Raw genomic sequence first — 24,491 nt, forward strand, 5'->3', positions numbered from 1 at the left:
GTATTTGAAAACATGTTCAAAATATTCCTTTTTTGATACCCTACAACTTTTGTATAAATAGTTTCTTCATAAAATTAGAAATAAGAAAGTTACAAGCATTGTTCCATACTTTTTACTCACTCTGTAGATTATTTGAACTGAAATACAGGAAGCATAATATTATTGTGTTTGTTGACAATTTCATTACATTGTTATACAAAACCTTCATATTTTCGAGGAAAAAAATTGGACAACTATTTTGTATATTCCTACCAAAATACGAAGTACCATTATGAATTTTGGGAATACTAGTTAAAGATGGGAAGAGTGATGTACAGTTGAAGAACTGGCAGGAACATTCTCTAGCAAGGAATGTTACAAAGCTTTTAGGAAGAAAAATATTGGTTATTGTAAGTTATTGTTTGTAACTGTATGCAACTGTAAATTTGAACAACTTTTTTTCGAGTTTCCTGTCATTGTAATGTAACCTAATATTAAAGGTCATCAGTGAAAATTTTCATTTTCAGATATTAAATTGCAATAAACATTTGAACTTTAAAATTGGGTGACATCAAAATTGATCAGTAGGAAATCTTAAAAATATGCTGTCAGTAGATTTAAAAGGAAAATAACTGCTGGCATGGAAATGATGCAAAAATTGTGGCATATAATTGATTTTTAAGTAATTTATTTTAAATTTCCTTCTTCATTCTTAGAAAATAATACATTATCAGTTTACAGTGACATTTGTTTCCTAAAGACAGTTTATGTATAGTTATACGAAAATATTACCTAACGTTCGGCAGTTTACAATAAAGCCATTCATCTTCTTATCAATCAGTATTTCTTATAACTTACTTACAAATGGCTTTAAAGAACCCAGAGGTTCATTGCTGCGTTCACTTAAACCCACCATCTGTTCCTATCCTGAGCAAGATTCATCCAGTCCCTAGCATTATATCCCACCTCCCTCAAACCCATTTTAATATCATCTCCCATCTACGTCTCGGGTTGACCTGGTTGGCGAGTTAGTATAGCACTGGCCTTCTATGCCCAAGGTTGCGGGTTCGATCCCGGGCTAGGTCGATGGCATTTAAGTGTGCTTAAATGCGACAGGCTCATGTCAGCAGATTTACTGGCATGTAAAAGAACTCCTGCAGGACAAAATTCCGGCACATCCGGCGACACTGATATAACCTCTGCAGTTGCAAGCGTCGTTAAATAAAACATAACATAATACATCTATGTCTCGGCCTCCCCAAAGGTCTTCCAACTAATACTATTTGCATTTCTGGATTCACCCGTTTGTGATAAATGCCCTGTCCATCTCAGACATTTGGATTTAATGTTCCTAATTATGTTAGGTGAAGAATACAATGCGTGCAATATTTCTCATACCAGTACATGAGTTTATTATTATTATCATCATCATTTATTTCACATAGTGTATTTACTCTTGTAATGGTTGTATATATTATGTGTAATGGTTGCAATTTATTTCTTAAAAAAATTAGAAAAAAATAGTGCTTGTAAAGGCCACTCGTAATTGTATATAATGTGTGTTATTTTAATTGTTCACAATAATACCGTACATTACGTCTTCTCTATTCAGTATCTCTGACTGGTTTTGAAACAATAACTACTTTCCTCCGGAATAGCATGTTGCAGAACTTCAAGCTGTATGAGTTGGTATGTTTAGTGTTGTATTATAATTCTTTATGTATACCTATTTAATGTTGTATTATAATTTTTTATTTATGTAATGTTATATTTTTAAATCAAAATTTTGTTGATATTATTTTAAGTAAATTCATTAATCATTTCCACCACTAAATACGAAACAATATAATGGTTTATACTATAATATTGTATGTTCTGTTATCTTTATTTGTTTCATGTAGTAGTGTGTTTTTTAGTCAACTGTCCAAAGACAGGTTTGAATCTCATAAGTGGGACCAATAAGACGTCACTCATGAGGCAACTAAGCCAGGAGGTAATAGGGTAGGGTGACCAGTTCCTTTTCCCCTCCATTGCATACATTGCTGACTAGTAATGGATTACGCTAGTTAGACTTCAGATGTATAAACTCAATTGTTCTTCCTCTGTGAGATGTACTGCCTCATAACAGATGTACAAATCAGCCAGAACATCAATCAGAGATGCATGTAGTAGTCTCATTCTGAATTCCAGTTATATTTGGTCTGTGGATAAGCTTCGGGGCTTCTACCGCGTTGTCTTGGTGTTGGTGGCTGACGTTTCGATCACTGTGTTGTGGTCATCTTCAGAGCAGTTGGATAAGGAAATAGTCTGCGAGCTCATATATATATATATATAGTAGTCTCGATGGGGGGGAGTACTTTCGGTGATAGGTCGTAGGTTCTCCTTCTGGCATCTGATTGGTCCTTCATTCTCCAATCTGGTTGAGGTCTGTCATATTAAATACTGGCCCTCATAAGGTCCGAAGGAGTGACCTTGATACCGCGCCCGATGTCTGGATGAAGGGGGGGGGGGCGCCGCGTACATGTGGAGACCTGGCTTCTCGTTCCTAAGTCTATGTCGTAGGTTCTCCTTCTGGCATCTGCTTGGTCCTACGTGGTCCAATCCGGTTGGAGTCTGTGTGAAGGGGAGTATTCATATTAAATACTGGCCCTCATAAGGTCCGAAAGAGTGACCTTGATACCATGCCCGATGTCCGGATGAAGGGGAGCGCCGTGTACATGTGGAGACCTGGTTTCTCTTTCCTAAGTATGATCTTGGAATAGACTTCCCCATAAGTTGCTGAGTTGTAACGCATCATCCTTGTTGATGGTGTTGGGATGTTGTATGATGTGGAAGGCTTCTTTAACCAGTCTTCTGTATAAGTTGTCTTCTTTATCTATTATCTTGATATTGTCGAATTCGATAGCATGGCCTGAATCTGCTGAGTGTAAGGCTATTGCTGATTTTTCGTATTGTCCGTATTTGCAGTGTCGGATGTGTTCCTTCTTTCTATATTCCACCGTACGTCCAGTTTGGCCTATGTATTTTAGACCTCAAGAGCAAGGGATCATGTATACTGGTTGATTGGAGGTATGGAAGTTTATCTTTGACTTTGACTAATGAGTGTGAAATCTTGTGTGGGGCGTTGTATATCGTCTTGATATTGAATTTCCTCAGTATAATTTCCAGTTATATTTATTTGGAAACGAAAATACTGCAACAAAGGAAGATGGCTGAGTGGCAAAACAGTGCACTCCCATTTGGGAAATAATCTAACCAGGGTTTTATTGATTTCTTTTACGTATTTTAAAAGGCAAATAGGCCTACCTGATTGGTTCCCACTTCCATTACAACAAATATATTGATCTGCGAAACCTGAATCTATTAGTTGCACAGTAGCCAGTAGATAGTTGCAATAATATGACCTCTCAGCCAAAGGAAATATAAATAAAACCTAAATTAGAAAAATTTGGTCATTACATGCTTAAATGTTGTATGGGAATATTGGTAACTCGAAAATTCCATCAATGTTTGCGATAGCCTATCTGCAATCAATTTCAAAGCTGTCACAACTGATTTCCTTGGCATGTTCGGAGTTGTGTTTGATTTAACATCTTTTCCCCATTTTTTTTTAGAAAACTCTTGTTCCTTGTTATGGTCTTATATAGTAATTTAATGAATCTTGTGACTAAAAGATCGTTTTTGTATGGACAAACTTATCTTTTAGTCAGTGTGTCTGTTTTTCATTTGCAGTTATGTTGAAATGAGCATGTGTCAGTTGTTACATAAACCAATTTATTCTTTATTTAATCTCTAAAGTTGCGACTGCATTTTAGAACATTCTACATTTTGGAGATTTATTGAATGGACAATTTTATTATCTAGACTTTTAAGGACATACATTATGTTTGTAATGTATCTCCTATCCTAATTTTTGGAAATTACATTTTTGACTTCCGTAACAACCATATGTGTCCTGTGTAATAATCCAGCAGAAATGAATGAAGACCACTTGAAGACCTGTGAAGCATTAAGATCAGAAGAAACTACAGTTCAAAAGTATTGGAAAGCACGACTGCTAATGGCTTCATTGCCAAATGCAAGGCACTAGACAACAGCAACAACAACTTCCGTAACAAAGAAAATATATTGACACACATTTATTGAAAAGTACAAATAACATAACATAAAATTAAGAAATACAGTTGAACTTGGTTATAGTGACATGATTAGTGCGACATCTCACATAGAGTGACAATCATTGAGTAGTATGGTTTTATCTATATTAAACAAATGTGATTTATTATTTTCATAATGACAGACTTTTAGTAAGCAACTTGTTTATAGTGACATATACCAACAATGTAAATTCTTTAAGAATCCGTGTTCTATGTACAGTCGTAGAAACAATTAATTGGTGGCATTCGCTCTGGTGGAGCAGTCAGTAACCTGCTGGCTTGCGACATCGGGGGCCCAGGTTCAATTCCTGTTGAGATGGGGATTTTATTTTTTATTTAAATAACGTCGCTAATTTTTATACATGTTACCTGTCTGCATTCAGTTTAAAAAAAAAAAAAAAAAAAAAAAAAAAAAGGAACAACTTATACCCAAAACCTGTGAGTTAATACTTGGCTCGACTTGGAGAATAAAAACCAAATATATTTACATATTCACTGCTTGGGAGATAAATTTTCTTCCCGAAATAAAACAGAGATAAACAAACAAATTAATCCAAAAATATGTATAAAAAAACATGTGGAAATACTAACATGTCCACATGCCACCAACATTTATCAGTGCCTGCTATTTTTGGGTCATAGAGTCAATCAACTGCATGGGAAGCGGGCTATCTCTCTACTAAAACAGTTCATGATAGAAATGGTCTATATGAAGTGATGCAATACTCCACGACTTAATTAAATCATGAAACACCGTCCATTCCAACTGGCATAATATAACTCAGAATGAAGTTCCTGTAGTGTTCCCACATTTTTCAAAATTAATTATAATTCTTTTGGCATGGTGATTATATGTAAGCAAGAATCCCTGAAAATCATCTCCTCGGCTTCTCCTGCTGAAAGTAAAGATTTCAGTTTCTTCTTCCTTTTAGATATTTTGCAAAACTGAAGCAGAAAAAATTGCAGATTTCTTCAACCTATGTTCGTAATTTGTGAGTGGTATATGTATCTTAATTATATTATATAATTTACTACATATTTCACTATTTTCTACAATTCACAACTTTCTTTTAGAACCCATGTGAACCTACTCAACCTCGGTAGCGTAGTCAGTATAGCGCTGGCTTCTGTGCTCGAGGTTGCGGGTTCGATCACAGCCCAGGTCAATGGCATTTAAGTGTGCTTAAATGTGACAGGCTCAAGTCAGTAGATTTACTGGCATGTAAAAGAACTCCTGCGGGACAAAATTCCAGCACATCAATGACACTGATATAGCTAACCACTCTTCCTATTGAAGATGGGTGGAAGACTTGATAAGGTGAAAGACTGCAATCATGAAATAAATCTTCAATCTGATTGCTGTGAAAAATTTGCTTAAACACACAGTTTCCAAGTTCTAAATTAAAATTTAATTTAATAATTTTGATATGCCTTTATGCAAATTTCCCGTGACAAATTTAGAACTTTAAAATAAAAATCATGAAATCCTAGTACAATACAGAATTAAGATTTAAATTTGTTTTCTGAGTTTGAGATTTGAGTTACTACAGACGAAGTGTTTTGCGAACTCACTACTGGATTAATATTTAATTTGGATGTAGAATTATTTTCATCCTTCTGAACTGTAAAATCCTACATTATCTGAGTTTAAAGCACCAAATGATTAGGCGAAAAAAAATCAATCTAATAAGTAGGAAGCGGATTTTTATGTGCTAAGAAATTTAAATATATTTATTTTTTATGTGCTAAAAAGTACAGAAGTATTTGCTAAAAATAAAAAAAAAAGAAATTTTTTTAAATATGACAAAAATACCTTACTTAGCTTGGAAAAAAAAATGTTACTAGGTACTCACCAACCACACTTGAGTGCTAGTAGTTGGCCCAGAATTGCAGTGAACAACAAAGGTCATCTCCAAATTCTCCATCACAAATGCATGCCGATTATCTCTGAACAATGACTTATACTGTGAAAACGATCTTTCCACATCACAGGACGTCAGACGTGCATATTTAAAGAGAGAAATGTCACAAACAGATACACCGTCAATTTCACCTACAGGCACACCCTCCAATACTTGAGCAACTTTACACATTTTTTTATATCCACTGTTTTTCCCAAACACATTCTGGAATTGGCCCTTAGCCTAGTACTTGTACTTCTGAACCTGGTAGTGAGTCTAGTTTAATTTTCACGGCACGCACCTTCCTGTTTCAGACAACAGGTTTTTGGATGCTTCGAGTTTTTTTTATGGTGTCACACAAAAAGCTTAGATTTGCTAATAGGAAAGTCAAATCGTTTTTTAAACAACCATCTTTCAGTATATCTTGAAGGATATCGATTGACCAAGCCCGATAACAGGGAATCACAACAACATGTATTGCCTTACTTGATGGACATGAGCGAGAGAAGAGAGATTTGTTTAAATCAAATAATGTTCATACCCGAGCTCTTATCTGTTGTGTTTCACAAACAAAGCATGGAATGAAATCATCTTCAGCAGCAATAAACATTCCTAATTATGTGTTGCAAGATCTCTCCATCTTGTCCATGTTAATTTATTCGCTAATAATAACACTGATATGCTGCCTAGCAGTTCTCAGAACTTGAAGCGATACTATTACAAAAATGGATAACGGATACACCACACAGCGCTTAGAAACACGAAGCAACCAAGAATTCTTAAAAAGATAACATACTTCTGAGTGACATAACTGATTTAATTTTAAAATGTTTAAAAGTTCTTGTAAAAAATTATTTAAGTAAAAAAAAAACTCCAAGATTTATGTGTTTATAATAGATTTCCTGAAAATATGTATTTACATAATTTTTTTTTGTGAAAATATGTGTTTTTATGTGAAATAAAATTCGGGTTTTAAACTTGAAACTTCATGTTCGGAATTTTTAACTTTGTTAATTGTGTTTTATCACACGCAAAAATAAAATTTAATTACATAGAAATTCGCTCCTTACTAATAAGAAAGTAAAACTTCCCTTCTCATGGTATATATTTTTTGGATACGTATTGGCAGTAAGTGCAGTAAACATTGATGACATTATGTAATTATCTGTATAATCACTTATATTTAGGCTGCTAAAGAATGGTTCTGACAGCTCCTGTAGAAGTGTGGAAGAGAGGATTGTAGAAATTGACATGCATATTCCATTACAGTTTATTTATGTTACCACAATGAACCACCAAACATACCTTTCCCACTTCATTATTGTCTTCTTCCTAAAAAACGAAAGGAATTAGAACTATTTTCTCTTACGATAATTTCAACATTTAATATTTATGTAGAATGCAGCTTTGTTTAGATAAGTGTATCTTAGGCATAAGGATTGACAGTTTGGTTCCCAATAGTCACATGTGGCACTGATTGTTGGAATAATATGGAGAATTCTCCTGGCAATCCTAATATGGTGTAATGTATAGATATATAAAGTATTTTTTTAAGCATTAAAGGCAACTTCAGGCTACATTGAAAGATACACTTAATTCCATGGAAAATTCGTTTTGTTTCACATTTTATTTAATATACAGGGTAGCACACGAAATGTCATACCATTTATTTTACATGTAATACCTATTGATTTGTATTAAAGCTTTACAAAATTATACAGAATTAATTAGGATTTGGAATTTTATCTCTAATGCAGAACATGTTTCATATGAGCGCCGTTTTGCCTCACAACCTCTTGCAATCGAACCCTTACATTCATCACCACTTTTCGACACATGTCTCCAGATAGCGCATGGCACAACTCCACTAGAAGGGCTCAGAGCTGCACCACATTTTCTGGCTTCCTTTGGTACACTTTCTCTTTTAGGAATCCCCATAAAAAGAAATCGCATGGATTAATGTCCGGCCTATGAGGCGGCCACATTTTGCCTCACCCGTGTCGATGTGACATCACACGAAGATCAAACATCTCGTGCAGGTAATCCAGAACGGTGTTTGCAGTGTGTGGATGGGCTCCATCCTGCATGAACCACTGCCATGAGATAGGGGATAAAACTGCTTTCCAACATGGTTTTGTATCGAACTTGCCATGAGATGGGGGATAAAACTGCTTTCCAACATGGTTTTGTATCGAACTTGGTTGACAGTTTCATCGAAAAAAAATTGGACCGATGATTCCGTGAATCGAAATTGCGGCCCATACAGAAACTTTTGCCCCAAACATTTCTTTTTCATGCAGCATGCGAGGAGGTTCCCTAGTCCATAATCGAACGTTTTGTTTACTCACAACACAGAATAACTTTCACCTTGTGTTCAACAGTCAATCGTCCGTTGTCCGCCATTTCACAAATTGATGTTTGTGCTCGTAGCTATGGTTACATCCAAACTGTGATGATACCTATCGGATTTTCCATGAATTTTGGCATCCACTAGCACAGTTAGAAACATCGAAACAACAATATTAAAATTTTTATGTGACAATTAAATGGTATGATTTTTCATGTGCCACCCTGTATTTCTGTTGTAAAAGAAAAGTTTTTTTAAGCATTCACACTAGTTTGTATATAAATGATATGTACAATATTCTCTGCTGGAAATGCAAGTTTTTACTGCCACAAATGATTTTATAAATATACAGTGTATAAAAATTTTATAATTTAAAACCAGGATGTATTGTATATAGGCTACTAAAGTTCTATTGACATTGTAACATGATGTGACTCTTTTGTATGTGTATATGTTTGAAATTTTTTATATGTGTAATTCAGCTTGATCTCTCTCTTGTAGTTGTCTCTGTATATTGAGTTACAACATGAAATCAATCACTGTTATAATCATTACTTTTGGTTATAATTTAATTTTAAACCATAATATAATTTTATACATCATTGCAGGACGTTACCTCTGATTGAAGTTCTGGCTGATATGAGTACATCTATTATCAGGCAGATCTCGTTTGATATGTGTCAGAGGAAGAACAATTGTTTGTTTGCATCTGAAGTCTGATTAGTGTAATATGTAGCTAATCGGCGATGTATGCAGTGGAGGAGGGAAAGGAACTGGCCACCCTAACCCATTATCTCCTGGCTTAGTTGCCTCATAAGTGGTGCCATGTTGGTATCACTTGTGAGGTTCAGATCTGTCTTTGGACAGTTGAGTAAACAACAATAGCAGGATGTCTCAAATTGCAGGACATTTAGATTGGAAGGTTCTTAAATTGAGGCAAGAAAGAAGGAAGAAACATTTTGTTAGTAAAACTTTCTTGAGAAATTGTGTGCCAGCTTAGTTCATAATGTTTCTCTTCACTCAATAATAATAGGAAGATGGCATCCACTGCATTAATATATTCACCATTATACTGTTACACTAATGTGTAAAAACATATTATATGGGCATATTCTTATTGACCTCTTTCCTATTATTTACAATACCAGTAGTTTTATTTACTGTTGCATTACTTATGTTTCATGTAGTTACTTGATGAACAGCTATGTTTTGTTTTTTAATTTTTCCATGCCTGTTAATTACATTTCTTATTATTATAAACGTTTAAATTGTATTATAAAGTGGCTTGTGATTGAGGAAGTTGTAACAATCAAGTTTCTGTTATTTTACATTTAAAAAGTTGTAGACTGTGAATATGATGTGTCATCATTAGTGTTCAGAATGATAGGCTGTAAAAATTAAACAACACACAACCAAAATATACTAACATTTTTTTAGAAAATAGATGGTTAACTGGGCAGTAAACGCTAATTAGTCACTGTATAGGCATTTTTATCTTATTTATTTTATTTTTATTGTTGTTTTATTCTAAATTCATTATGTAGGTTATTTAATTTAAGAGAAGTATATAGTTTTACATGATAATTAACAATTTACTTGTGATAGTATTCATTAATAATCTAAAAAAAAATTGAGGTCCTAATAAAACTAAGTAATTTGATTATGTGCTGTTATTTCTAGTACAAATACAAAGAAAAGAATATGAAAATATAAAGAAAGCTGTGTTCACTATGTACTAAAAAAAATTGTTGTTTAAAAACAAATTGATAAAGACCCGATAAAAATACACAGTTTTGAATAATTTCAAAGAAAAATTGTTCAGGGCCGGGTATCGATCCCGGGACCCTTCGCTTAGCGCGCGAACGCTCTACCGACTGAGCTACCCCAGGAACTATACATGACACCGTCACAATTTTTCCTTCTATATCCACACAACTCACATGAGCTGACAAGACGCCAGAGCTCAACTGTGAGTGCACACAATACTGTGTGACTTTAAATTGTAACATTACTGGAGGTACGTTAACAGAAAGCCACAATTTAAAGTCGCACAGTATTTGTGTGCACTCACAGTTGAGTTCTGGCATCTTGTCAGCTCATGTGAGCTGTGTGGATATAAAAGGAAAAATTGTGACAGTGTCGTGTATAGTTCCTGGGATAGCTCAGTTGGTAGAGCGTTCACGCACTAAGCAAAGGGTCCCGGGATCGATACCCTGCCCCGGAACAATTTTTCCTTGAAATTATTCAAACCTGCTTTACAGGGAGCTACTACCTGAAAGCCAGATTTGTATAATACACAGTTTTACTTAGTGACAGCAGTTACGGGTGGCAAGAGGGGAGCAACTACCTCCCACACCCTATTTTTTAATTGATATTTTAAAATTTATTTCTTGAAAATTAAGCAATTTTTTAAATTGTCGTGTAAACTTTTCTTACACATCTTTCGTCAAATTACATGGAAAAATCCACACAATAAAACAATAATTTTATTATGTTATTGCTTAGCACAAATTCTTATTAATTTGTTTCGTAAGAATTCATGTGCAGCCACAACCGGGGTCCTGCATGGTACCTCCCTTAGGCGCATATCAGACTAGGATGTCCCTGCAGTTCTGCTGGCTTCCAGTAATAAAACAGAAAAACTATTGGTGCATCTCACACTTGGCATCACTGCCAATTCCTGTCACGGAAATAGCTGCATGCCTGGCTGTGCTGCCATCAAAATACATGAAGTTAGATCAGATATCTCACATTCTGATGCCAGCAGGGCTGCCAGTCATTTCATTTCAGCACATGTTGCCTTGCTAGCGCCCTACTCCATTGCTGTGGCTTTCTCTCTGCAACATGGGCAATTTTGATACAGAAAAGTTGATTATAGAGATATGATTATGTCTCGTGACCAAAATGTTGTACGAAATGGAAATATAAAAATTGGAGATTTATCCTTCGAAGAGGTGGAAAAATTCAAATATCTTGGAGCAACAGTAACAAATATAAATGACACTCGGGAGGAAATTAAACGCAGAATAAATATGGGAAATGCGTGTTATTATTCGGTTGAGAAGCTCTTATCATCCAGTCTGCTGTCCAAAAATCTGAAAGTTAGAATTTATAAAACAGTTATATTACCGGTTGTTCTGTATGGTTGTGAAACTTGGACTCTCACTCTGAGAGAGGAACATAGGTTCAGGGTGTTTGAGAATAAGGTGCTTAGGAAAATATTTGGGGCTAAGCGGGATGAAGTTACAGGAGAATGGAGAAAGTTACACAACACAGAACTGCACGCATTATATTCTTCACCTGACATAATTAGGAACATTAAATCCAGACGTTTGAGATGGGCAGGGCATGTAGCACGTATGGGCGAATCCAGAAATGCATATAGAGTGTTAGTTGGGAGACCAGAGGGAAAAAGACCTTTAGGGAGGCCGAGACGTAGATGGGAGGATAATATTAAAATGTATTTGAGGGAGGTGGGGTATGATGATAGAGACTGGATTAATCTTGCACAGGATAGGGACCGCTGGCGGGCTTATGTGAGGGCGGCAATGAACCTTCGGGTTCCTTAAAAGCCATTTGTAAGTAAGTAAGTAAGTATAGAGATATGAAACAGACAAGGGATATGAAATTCGTCTGATTATTGAAGACCTAACATTCTGAAGGTGCTAAATGCCAAAAATAAATAAAAGTAAGCAATGGCTCAAAACTCGCTAATTCTAAGCAGCTACTCGACTTCGTAAAAATAAAAGCCAATTTCGTGAACCTCATCACTAGCAACTTCTCAAATGGCCTTGGTCACTGAGCCGCTGCTCAAGATTATTTTGGTATAATGAAATGAAACTAATCCACTGATCATTATTATGAGCAACTGCTTACGATTTCTTAAGGTTTCCCATTTGTTTACTTAAAGGCCCACTCCAACCAAAAATCATGTGTTGAGATTATCATATGAGATTATAGTTTCGTACAAGCAATGAAAAAGCCGTGACTTTCTGCGACATCTAGGAGACGAATTATACATTATTAGCGACTGTACTGCTGACGTCACCTCTACCACACGCTTCTCACTGTGCAGGATGAGTTATAATTGCAAGAGCATATCGTAACTAGTAATGCAGTAATTATTTCTACTTTCAGCACCTCTAATTGTATATGTAGTGGTGCCAGCAAGAGGGTTCTGGTGGGCTAAAGTCCACTCTAAGATAACCCATGCCCCACCCTTCTGCCACTCACCTTAAGTATAAAAAATGTAACTGAAACTTTATCCAGAACAATTCCAACCCAATTAACTCATTAATTACTTTATTATTATTATTATTACTATTATTATTATTATATGTAAATTAAACTCTTCCCTTAATATTATTCCATGCCTTCTCTTAATACTGTGCATGAACCGAAAATGTTCATGTTATAGTTTGCAAAGTCATATTTATATTGCCTTATATTCCTTTACTTTGTTTAGCGTGTAAATGGAGAATTAAATATGATAATCAGCATTATTATTTAACATTGCCAGCATTTGCTTCGAACAATATTGGGTTACAAAGTGTTATTAGTGACAAATCGGAAATTTCATCTTTTGGGGGCCCTTGATCTACCCTTATCAGCCCACTTGTCTGTTAATTATTAAATACTAATAAAATATTACAAGGATTCCGCACTTACACTTTAGATTAAAAGGAGTTTCGTGGTGGAAAAAGTTTGAGAAACACTGCCATAGAGGAAAGAGTTTACACATAACAACTGTAGTCGTGATTAGGTCGATAATCTCAAGTAGAGATTGTAGTCTACCACTTCAAAGAAAGGCAGAAGAAAAAATAAAATTCAAACAAATTGCGTATCACTCTATAGCTGAAAATCTCAGAGTTTGGATATGACACATGTCAATTGCCTTTCATTTTTTCTCCAGTACTAACATTTTATGAAATTTATTACCCTATCCGTCTACTGACTTCCCACTTTACTCTCAACAACAAAAGAGGGATTTAAAGCACTATGGATGTGGTGTTTGTCTCCATCTGTTCTCTGCACATCTGGTGCCGCACCTGTAACCCAGCCAGGGACCACCCAAATTCGTAACAGAGGACCAAACCTTTTCATGTGTTGATGACTTTCTTAATAGTTTTGTCGACACCCAGTCTGCACATTGAAATGGTCACGTACTGTATCTCGTACACCAATAATACAACTCTGAGGTCACAATTTGAAACTTATTTTCCAAGTAAATATGACGAATTTTCATGAGTTCGTGATCACTTTCATCGCGATATTGAAACTAACCAACTTTCATTGAGTGAAAGAGGACGGTTAATTGAACTCTCGAATGAGACTGGACTTAAAATGAAATTCCAAGCGGAAGGTATGGTTAATTTCTGGACCATCACAAGTGAAAAGAGAATATAGTGAACTGTACAATGGTGTTTTAGAGATTATAATTCAGTTTGCTTCTACGTATCACTAACTCTAATAAAAACAAAGTAGGCTACAGAAATCAACTCAATGTATGTGACGATCTCCGACTTAAGCTTACCAGCATACGTCCAAATATAGAATAACTGTGCAAGAATCGGCAGACTCATCCATCTCATTAATGTGAGTACCAAAATTTATTTATTTTTTTTTAGTTAATAAGTTAAAGATTATCCAAACTCTAATACCTTGAATCAGTGATCGCCAAAAGCTGTGTCGCGACACATGCCCCTGTCTCCACTCAAGCGTAACCATGACATCATATCCCCACCCTATGTTTACAGCCTTCACTTCAATATAAGACAAGATATTTATCAGCAGCGGACGTCCACATGTAATGTTACAAGTGTGTAGGATAATATTATGTTTCGATTCTTTTCCAAAACAGAAAACAGATATGTAAAAACTTAATTTTAAGGAGCATGGGAGCAAAAGTATTTCTTTTGTGCAGATGGCAAAAATACGAGATACTTAATTTGTTGTAAAATTTAAAAAAAATGTTATGTTTTATTTAACTACGCTCGCACCTGCAGAGGTTATATCAGCATCGCCGGAATTTTGTCCCGCAGGAGTTTTTTTACATGCCAGTAAATCTACTGACATGAGTCTGTCTTATTTAAGCACACTTAAATGCCATCGACCTGGCCCGGGATCGAACCCGCAACCTTGGGCATAAATAACATTTTAAATGAAGTACAAAAGAACAATGTACGTTGTCATTATTATTATTCTGGATATAAAGACTAGCAAGTCCTTACCTGTAAATTGAATACTTCATTAATAAACGAACAATAAAAAGTAACGGCTTCTATGTCTTAATCGGGATAAAATAATTCGAAGTTTTTTTTTTTTTTTTTTCCCGATGTATGTAGTGTAATTTGAACATTTCATTAATAAACAAACATTTAAAAATTATCGGCTTCTATGTCTTGATCGGGGTAAAATACTTCAACGTTTTTTTGAAGTGTGTAGTGTAATTTACAACTTCGTGACTAGCCTGGTATGTTTTTCTAATTTCAAATATCTGCTGATGTGAAGTACACGTTCTTTTTATGGTAAATATGAAAATATATTTTATTTTATTAATAATACAAAAAGAATGAATAGAAGGATAAAAGATAACATGGAAAAAAGTGTATGTAGTTAATAAGTAGAAGAATATTATAGTGCTTTTGTTTTTTGGTCACAATCCATCTCTGCACTGTTATTCGCTGCATTACCTGAGGAGATACCCACTCCACCCCTCTCCCTGTCATAGTGGTGTGCGGGTTGCATTTCTATTACGTCACAATTTCGTAATGTTTGGCAACCACTGCCTTGAATTATTAAAGAAACAAAAATGAATTTTCTTCTATTAACATTAGCTTAATTAGTTAATACTAATATAAAATTAATTCTATTTTAAAATATAATTATACTGATATTAAAATATAGGCCTACTAAAATGATAAATTTGCTTTCGAAGGGAACAAGAGTAAGGTGGTCCGCGGAACTGTTCTGACTTAAAAAAGTGGTCCCCACTTCAAAAAAGTTTGAGAAACGCTGGCTTAGGACATGCACACCATTCCATCCTGGGTGGTGCAACAGGCCTACCCGAGCGGCCTGCATGTGAGGACACAGTGATTAAAGGTGATTATGATTAAAATGTATAATAGAGTGGCAAAAAAGAAAGGTTAATGTTCCGCATATACATATTAAAATTATATTTTATATTGCCTCTGTATATGCCATCTATCAGAATTTTATAAATGGAGATAAAAATAACAAATTTCACACGAAGCTCCGAGTTCCACTTCCAAAGTAAGCCATTCTGAGGTCTTTTTTCACATTCAACTACGAAGGATGACTTGATAAAAACACAATCTTCAGCACAATTATATTTATTATTACACATTACAGCATATCTTTATAAAAGATTGATCTCACAGGTAATTGCCTTGGGACAGGAAGCATACACATCTCTTTACGGACTATATTATATTACCTGTTTTGTACAAAGAATCCTCATTTCATTATCAATAAGACTATTTAAACACAGATGCTATTTGAATATTCTCCTAACATTATTTACAAAGGCACTTGTAAAAACTAATCACAAACTGTTTTTTCCCTATTACTATATTTTGCAAACTAAATATGTATATTTTCACCTCAATATACAGAAGAAAGCAAAACACTTTTAATGTCTTTTTGTAATTGTAATAAATACTCATATTAATTACAAATGTATTTGAATCTTATATTGTCACAGGTGAAATAATAATTATTAGGAAATTAAGTATCATGAGGCCAATCTGCCCTTGGTAACAATGACTTTCTGTATACATTCATTAACTCTTAAAGTTATTAGGTAGGTACACAAACATGCTTAAAATGAGTTTCAACACATTGTTATTACTAATGTGGTACTCTTTTACATAGACTTAATATATATGTACATCAGCTTCGCTTTTTATCACGTCATGATGACTGAAGAACTCCATTACACTATGATCCACATCTGCTTCATCTAGAAAAATAGAGTAAAAATGGGTATTATAAAACGTAATCAAGATTTCATGCTATCAATTTGTAATTATAAAGGAAAGATACAGTTTTTAGCTCCATGGGCTACCTTACATCAGCTAATGTTTTGTGGAGAAGTGTCAGGCCTGCATAAATCTGAACATCATGATGTGACGAACAGTATAGAAAATAGTGGGGCGTGTGGTTCATCTCACCCAGGCGTTTCAGATATTAGTATCGGTAATAATGACGCAGATTCAATTAGGCCTATTTCATTTTATCCCGATGACTTAGGGCAAAAGATGATAGTGATCCTATTTCTGACGATCCTACAAGGAGGATAAAAAATTCCTTAATACCTTAAATTAGCAATGCTGCCTACCTGAGTAATCTGTCAGACAAATGATTAGTAATCTAGGGTTTAGCTCAGTAGTGGCCTGTAGTTAAAGGCTCTTAGGCAGAGCAGCCCCTATAAAAATCTCCTACAAAAATCATGACATTTGTGTTTTATAATAGAATAAAGATTTTCAATAGAGGATTTAAATGTGGTTTATTTAACGATGCTCACAACTGCCGAAGTTATATCAGTGTTGCCGGTGTGTCAGAATTTTGTCCCGCCAGGACATGCCAATAAATCTACTGACATGAGCCTGTCGCATTTAAACACACTTAAATGCCATTGATCTGAGCTGGGATCGAACCCGCAACGTCGAGCAATATAGAAGGTCAGCACTATACCGACTACGCTACCGAGGTCGACTCAATAGAGGAGAAACATCAAATTTTTACTCAGCTCATTCGTTAATAACAGTCAATATATTTGGAACTGTTGGTACTGACAGATGTTTTTGAGATAGGTTATATAGCAATAACAGAGGCTCAACCTTTACTTTCCCTTCTGCACAATGGAAACAGGAGGGGTTGGTTTCCTAGTGGAGTCTGACTAATAAGCGTACAGCTAAGGCATAGAGATCTTACGCCTTGAGTCATTGCCAACATTTTTTAGCTCTGAGTTTTAAAAAACCCTCCTAGAGAAGAAACAATGTCTGACTCTCCATTCTTGAGGTTACGTGTCTGTTCTCTCATTCATTTTACAGTAGGTCATAGGCCTAATTGGCATTGTAGAATAATATTGCGATGATAAGATGGAGTCATTTAGTTATTCGTTGACAATCGGTATCCCATAAAGTGAAAGTTTTTCAAACCTCCGTCAGGGACGAGAAAACAACACAACGGAAATTCTAACACGCAAATTAGGTTTGGCTTGTTCTTCATAATACGAGTATCGGTATTGTATGCGGTTTTGAACTTGTTATTGTGACAGCTGTTTGCGAGTGTTTATTTGAGAACAATGAATTGTGTATGTAATATATCGGGGAAAAAGTTTGGACCATGAAACTAGATTAAAAGTGAAAAAACTTGGCGCACCTCGTCCTGATCTTAAATTGTTCAAGAACAAAAAACAGTGCAAATCATGAGGGGGTTATACTCGTAATTTTAACAGAGCATTGTATAATGCAGCTGAGTGGGTGTGTGGATGTGAAACGAAAAATGCATTCTTTTGCTTCACGTGCTTGTCACAAATCAGTGGCGGCTCCTGCATATTTCTTAAGAGGAGGAAAGAAGTTAACAGCACGAAATGACACCTTCTTGAATGAAACATACTACAAATTAGCCTACATGCATACATGTGAGACCAGGTAGCGTTGGGGTTGGCCTTCCCTTCTGTATAGCAATAATCTGTTCTTGTAAACTGAGTTTCCTAAATTGTCCAAAATATATTATGTTTTCACTTCCATTCATTGTTGAATAATTGTACAAATTAACAATTACAAGGAAATTAACAACCTCGTAGCATTTTTCGAGCACACTACAGCATCACACGTGTTGGAAGAGACTAGCTACTAACTTGTAACCGGAACCGTTTTACGGAAATGGGAATGGGAAATAATCTGAGGAAAGCGAGAACACTGCACCCACCCACGTGGTCTGTGTTGCCACATGTACATTTTACAAGTTCAGTATCACATGCTTTTGAAGAATGTCAGTTCTTGTAAAGTCATACTATCATTATTGTTCAAAGCTGCCGGTGGCCAATTAATTTTTTATGTTAAAAATGATGTAGTTTGGAATACCTACTTTCAGTTCAAATATATTTGTACAAAACTGACAACTTGGCTCTTGCCCTGTCTAGTAAACAATGAATAGAAGTGAATTTCAGGGGCCAACTACGTAGAACTACTTCCTCTTTGTTTTACATAAACCCGACTTTAACTTTCAAATATCCACGAAAGTTTCAAACCATGACTAGTAGCCTATATCAAGTGCAATGAATAATATTTTTGATTTATAATTTTAAAAAAGTTTATATGGTGTTTTTATAGCTTTGCGTTAAAACTGTTTTTGTTGTCTCTCCTCCTAGATGTGTGTTAGTCTGGTTGAATGCAGCATCGTTAGATGGCAGCGGTAGCGAGCTTGCTGCACGACCAGTCAGTTTCTATTTCCCGCCCATGCGCTGATTCAGAGGAGGATCTCCTCCCTATCCGTTCATTTACTTGCTTTAAAACTGCTTCTTTCTCTGGCCGCTAGTGTGCTGTTGTCTATGTGTGTTAACTGCAGTAGAGGAGGAATGGAGTGCCTTTCCTCCATACAGGCAATCTCGCATCTTTCTCACAGTTTTCTACAGCACATGAGCGCGTGTCGTTTAAAACTCGATCAACCGAGTTTTTCTTATAGCTGTGAACTTAAAAATTATCGAATCTTCCTCGAATTTCAAGGCACATATTTTATTTGGTATTTACTTTAAAAAGAAGAAAATGTGAGGAGGACGTTCCTCCCTTCCCTCCCCCGAGGAACCGCCACTGTCACAAATTCTAATGACAGCCATTGGACCGAGACTGGGATTACAAGCAAATGAATTAAGGTAAGTCAAGTGCTCGTTATATATATTGTAACTTATTTTTAAAAATTCCCAGTTACGGAAATACACGAATAAACAAATAAAAAATGAATAAACACTCATGCTTGAGGCCCTAAAATTTTGCCATTTCAGTCCAGAGCCTTCCTCAGTTTTAAAATCACGAGCCGTGACTGTTTAAGCTTATGAAAAAAATGTAACTTCTCAATAATCAAGGGGACCTAATTTTTAACATATATCTGTAAGATACGTAAGTACATACCTGGCTTATGTTTCCTTACAAGAAGTTTATCTGCAATATGCCTCGCAAGGAACTTGAAGAGAGAACGTGATAATATTCTACCTTCTCTGTAATAGGGCATCAGACTTTCAACCACCCATCGAGCAATTTTGTCTTTATACAATGACACGGGTTCATCCACACTGAAAGAGTCTTCACTGTCACTACCAAATAATTCTAGGAACCTAAGTCTCATTCGTCCTCGTTTGCGCACATCTACACAAGTCTGTAATATTTTTTCATGTAGTAGTTCTTGCTGAAGCTGTTTCTCAATGGTCCATACACTGTATTCCTTGGGAACTTCACAGATAGCTTCAGCAAACTGCGATTGTTCTTCAACTGGCACAGGATTGCTGTTTAGTACTGCAGAGATTCTTTCATCAATGCTCATGCGTGGATATTCTTCTGAATCGACGTCACTTGAATTATCCTCACATGCTGTCCCATTTGACAAATTTTTATTCTTCTGCATATCACTTAATTTTCTCACAAATACCCCTTTTCTTTTTGATACGGCATTTTGCGTATTTAATTTGGTTTGTTCATCGATAATAGACCACTCAAATGGTTCTTCTTCTTGTAAATTTTGCTGCGGTGAAAGTGTCTCAGTTACACCTCCACTTTGACTAGTTACATCTGGAATATCACAACTGACAGGACACTGGTGCAAATTATTTATGTTAATATTTGGCACACACTCGTGACTTACTTCACAAAATAATGGTTCTATACCATTAATTGATGGTAAATACTGATTATTTTGACTTCTAATTACTGAACTCATTCCTGATACGTACACAGGTATTGGCACACCTTGAATATCCGAAGAGTCAATCTCTTTCTTTATTGTCACTGGTTGAAAACACTGAACCTCTATAGAGGATGACAGATTTTCTGTTCTTGTTTGGTTCCGAAGATTAAATGATTCCTCAGGAAGAGGAATTTCAGAAACATTGTTAACTGTCTCAGTCTGAGTTGTTTTATCAACATAGTTGATACATTCACTCGTTTGTGTTGTTTTATTTGAACTCCCAAAGTCGCTGGTGACATAGTCTTTCAATTTCGTATACAGCTTTAACTGTTCAGTATGCTTCTTGATGTCAGCAGCCTAAACAAAAGAATGTAATCAGACACTACACTTGATCAGATCTTCCACAGTTTTACCACAGTCTAGTATATACAGTCACGAAGCTCAATACGTAGTAAATATGCAATCATTAGATAGTTGCTCACCACTAGGATCGCTAATATCGCCTCATTACAGGCAATACAAAATAGTACCGTCACAGTCTATTGTTTCTAGCACCCTCAAAACTCAAGCTTCGTGACTGTATATGGTAGACTGTGGTTCTACTGCAAAAAAAAAAAGTTTCATAAGAAGGACTATTCTGATATGCAATACTTAGAAGACAGGGAAATAAATATATAAACATTGTATGTACATGGTAGACTCAATAATTTTGTGGATTACAGTTACTGTGAACAACAGTGTCATAATTTTGGCATCCAAATTGAATGTGGTTATAAAGGAATTTGAAAGTCAACATTCCGCAGTAAAAAAAAAAAAAAAAAAAGAGTAAGTTGTGTAAAACAGAATTTCAGGGATTAAAACGTCAAGAAACTAAAACAACATTGTAATTCCATAAAACATAATGAGAAATGTTAATTTACGAGCAAGTAAAGAATGATGAATATCTGCTAATATTTCATTTTCTGAAGATGAAAATCTTCATTTCAGAAACTTTATTAAAAATACAAAAATCGAGATCTCCCAAGTCCAACAGCTCTATACAAATATTACTTTAATAAAAGTTGTTGTTGTTTTCTAATGCCAGGCATGTGACAAAGTCATTTGACCTCTTGCACTCCAATATTTTTCAAAGATATTATCATGGTCAGTCACTGAAGCACAGATTTTGAGGTGTTCCGATTTCATTTCTTGGTTTGAGTTGCACAATGGGCAGTTAGGGGACTGCTATATTCCAATTCTATGAAGGTTTTTGGCCAAACAATCATGGCCTGTTGCCAATCTGAATGCAGCTACAGACGATTTTCGTGGTAAATCGGGAATTAACTTTGGATTATGATGCAGAGAGTTCCATTTTTCCCTTGAGATTGTGTTATCAAATTTTGTTTGTTGAAGTCTAAATATGTAGATTTAATAAATCTTTTACTTTAATAAATGTAATGAAGTCGTCTGGAATCAACAAATATTCTAATACTGATGTCCTGAAACATGAAGAGGAGGTATACGAAAATATTAACAGAACATCTTCAGAACCAATTTCAGAAAAAGTGCAGCATATTAGAAACCGTCCTAGAGAAAAATCCTGTTGTTTTGAAGGGGAAGGAAAAAACTACATTGAATCACAATGTGCAACATTTTAAATTCGCACCAATTACTTCATATGACATTGACAGAAGTTTTTCTTTATATAAACATTTTTTTCTAAGAAAGGAGAAGATTATTCACTTCAACACATTTATAAAATATCTCATTGTACATTGCAACACATCAAATGACTTAGATATGTACTATATGAAATATTTGGTGCAGGAATCTTATGGAGTTGATTTCTTGTGAATGTGTTACGCATTTGTTTCTGCACCAATGATAAGAATGATTATGCTATTGCTTAAGACAACATAATACAAACACAAGATAGGAATATACACCCAGTCTACACAAACTGTCACCAAAAACCGAACAGGAGTCTGCTTGTCTTACTTACTGGCTTTTAAGGAACCCAGAGGTTCATTGCCGCCCTCACATAAGCCCGCCATTGGTCCCTATACTGAGTAAGATTAATCCAGTCTCTACCATCATATCCCACCTCCCTCAAATCCATTTTCTGTAGTCAGAAACACTATCACTACAGTCGCAACAGAATGCTCCTTTGCACATAGTAACAAGGTAGATTTACAAACATATTTACATACCATCCGCGTCATTGCTCTCTGGTATAACAGAACCACCATGGACGATCTCAAAGCCTTTTGTTCCATCCAAACTGCACATTTTATGACATCATCTTGACTACATGCCCAATCGCAAGCACTTTCTTGGCATATTTCATAGTTGCTAATCAGAATTTTCTTCAAATGATTGAAGTAGCATGTTCGAACCTGTCAACAAATAAACATAGATGCTTTTGTTTTTCTGCTAACACACTTAGTTATTGTATGATTTGAGGCTTTCTCGGCGTTGGTTCGCTAATATGTTTTTGCGGGATATCAGCCGAGTTAAGATTTTGGAATGCTCCAAGCTTTCGACTGCTATCTCTGCAGCCATCTTCAGGGAAGTGATGTCCGAACAGAAAGTCGAAAGGTTATATAGATGTGGCTGTCTCAGGTGAAACGGGATTGGTTGGCGGATCGGCCAATCCGGGGCCGGGAATTGTCATCGCTCGTAAGCTCCGCCCCTCCCGGGATTACTGCGTGAAGTTTGGCGGGCGGCGAGCCCTGTTCCGCCGGTTGGCATCGGTTGCCGTCCTCGGTCCGTGATCTTCATGACCTTGATTGTAAGAGGGTCTGAGTTGGTCTAAGGCCGGTGTCCATGCCTGACTGAGCTGGAGTCCACTGTCTCTGTTAAAGTTGTTTTTCTCCAGACAGTGGACTCCAGCTCAGTCAGGCATGGACACCGGCCTTAGACCAACTCAGGCCCTCTTACAATCAAGGTCATGAAGATCACGGACCGAGGACGGCAACCGATGCCAACCGGCGGAACAGGGCTCGCCGCCCGCCAAACTTCACGCAGTAATCCCGGGAGGGGCGGAGCTTACGAGCGATGACAATTCCCGGCCCCGGATTGGCCGATCCGCCAACCAATCCCGTTTCACCTGAGACAGCCACATCTATATAACCTTTCGACTTTCTGTTCGGACATCACTTCCCTGAAGATGGCTGCAGAGATAGCAGTCGAAAGCTTGGAGCATTCCAAAATCTTAACTCGGCTGATATCCCGCGAAAATATATTAGCCACTTAGTTATTTTCACTAAAGGAGAGGATGGCAACGTGCAACATATTTTTAAGAATATTTATTAACTTTATTACTTTTTTTGAATACTAACATACTGTGATCTTGTATAATTATTTACTTGTGTTAAATTCAGTTGAATTAACTATAGAAAGTTTTAAGTTTTAATCAAGTGTTAAAGTGAACATAAGAAACAATGAAGCATGCAGTCCATGAGAAATGGCGTCCATGTTATTGCACTTAAGTATTAAGCAGCTCCTTAACCTTAGTCACTTAGGTTTACTCTCCTGTATTACTTATATTTTTCTATAGCACTAACGTGCCAGGTACATACAAAGTTACATAGGCCTACTTTTCTTGTAAGACGAGTATATGTTTCTCCTAAGAACTCGTCGTCTTCTTCTGATATCATCTGGTGTAAAGGAACCATAGGTTGTTCTAATTCATTTTCATCAGAACTGGAGCTTCGCTTTTTCTTCACATGATTTCCCATCTTCCAATCTGATTCACTTAAAGTATCATCATTCTTTCTGTTGACACAAAATGATGAGGAATAAACAATCATTATATTCAACTAAAGTTACGAAACACCTTGTAAAATGTTATGTTTTATTTAACGACGCTCGCAACTGCAGAGGTTGTATCAGTGTCGCCGGATGTGCTGGAATTTTGTCCCGCAGGAGTTCTTTTACATGCCAGTAAATCTACTGACATGAGCCTGTCGCATTTAAGCACACTTAAATGCCATCGACCTGGCCTGGAATCGAACCCGCAACCTTGGGCATAGAAGGCCAGCACTATACCAACTCACCAACCAGAACAACATGTATCATTAGTGATTACAGATACTTTAATAGTCAGTAATCTCCTGGATTATGACTAGTGTGAACAATCACTGACACTATGTATTTATGTATATACCGGGTGGAAGTGAAATAACCTTGCAGATTTAAAAG

The 24,491-nt window shown here is 35.9% G+C and overlaps 1 protein-coding gene across 10 annotated transcripts in view; it reads right to left on the minus strand.

Annotated features, from left to right (window-relative positions):
• Positions 1–15,720: 15,720 nt before the first annotated feature.
• The window catches only part of LOC138707755 (uncharacterized), a 46,557-nt gene continuing 37,786 nt past the window's right edge, over positions 15,721–24,491 (minus strand). For all 10 annotated transcript variants that reach the window (XM_069837702.1, XM_069837666.1, XM_069837692.1 and 7 more), the window contains 4 exons: positions 23,888–24,065; positions 22,499–22,684; positions 19,541–20,666; positions 15,721–16,365 (listed from right to left, as the gene is read on the minus strand). In XM_069837702.1, the coding sequence (XP_069693803.1) occupies positions 16,280–16,365; positions 19,541–20,666; positions 22,499–22,684; positions 23,888–24,028 (1,539 nt within the window). In that variant the 5' untranslated portion in view covers positions 24,029–24,065 and the 3' untranslated portion in view covers positions 15,721–16,279. The remainder of the gene's footprint in view (positions 16,366–19,540; positions 20,667–22,498; positions 22,685–23,887; positions 24,066–24,491) is intronic.

The sequence above is a fragment of the Periplaneta americana genome, chromosome 1 (genome assembly GCF_040183065.1).
Source record: "Periplaneta americana isolate PAMFEO1 chromosome 1, P.americana_PAMFEO1_priV1, whole genome shotgun sequence".
Taxonomy (NCBI): Eukaryota; Metazoa; Arthropoda; class Insecta; order Blattodea; family Blattidae; genus Periplaneta; species Periplaneta americana.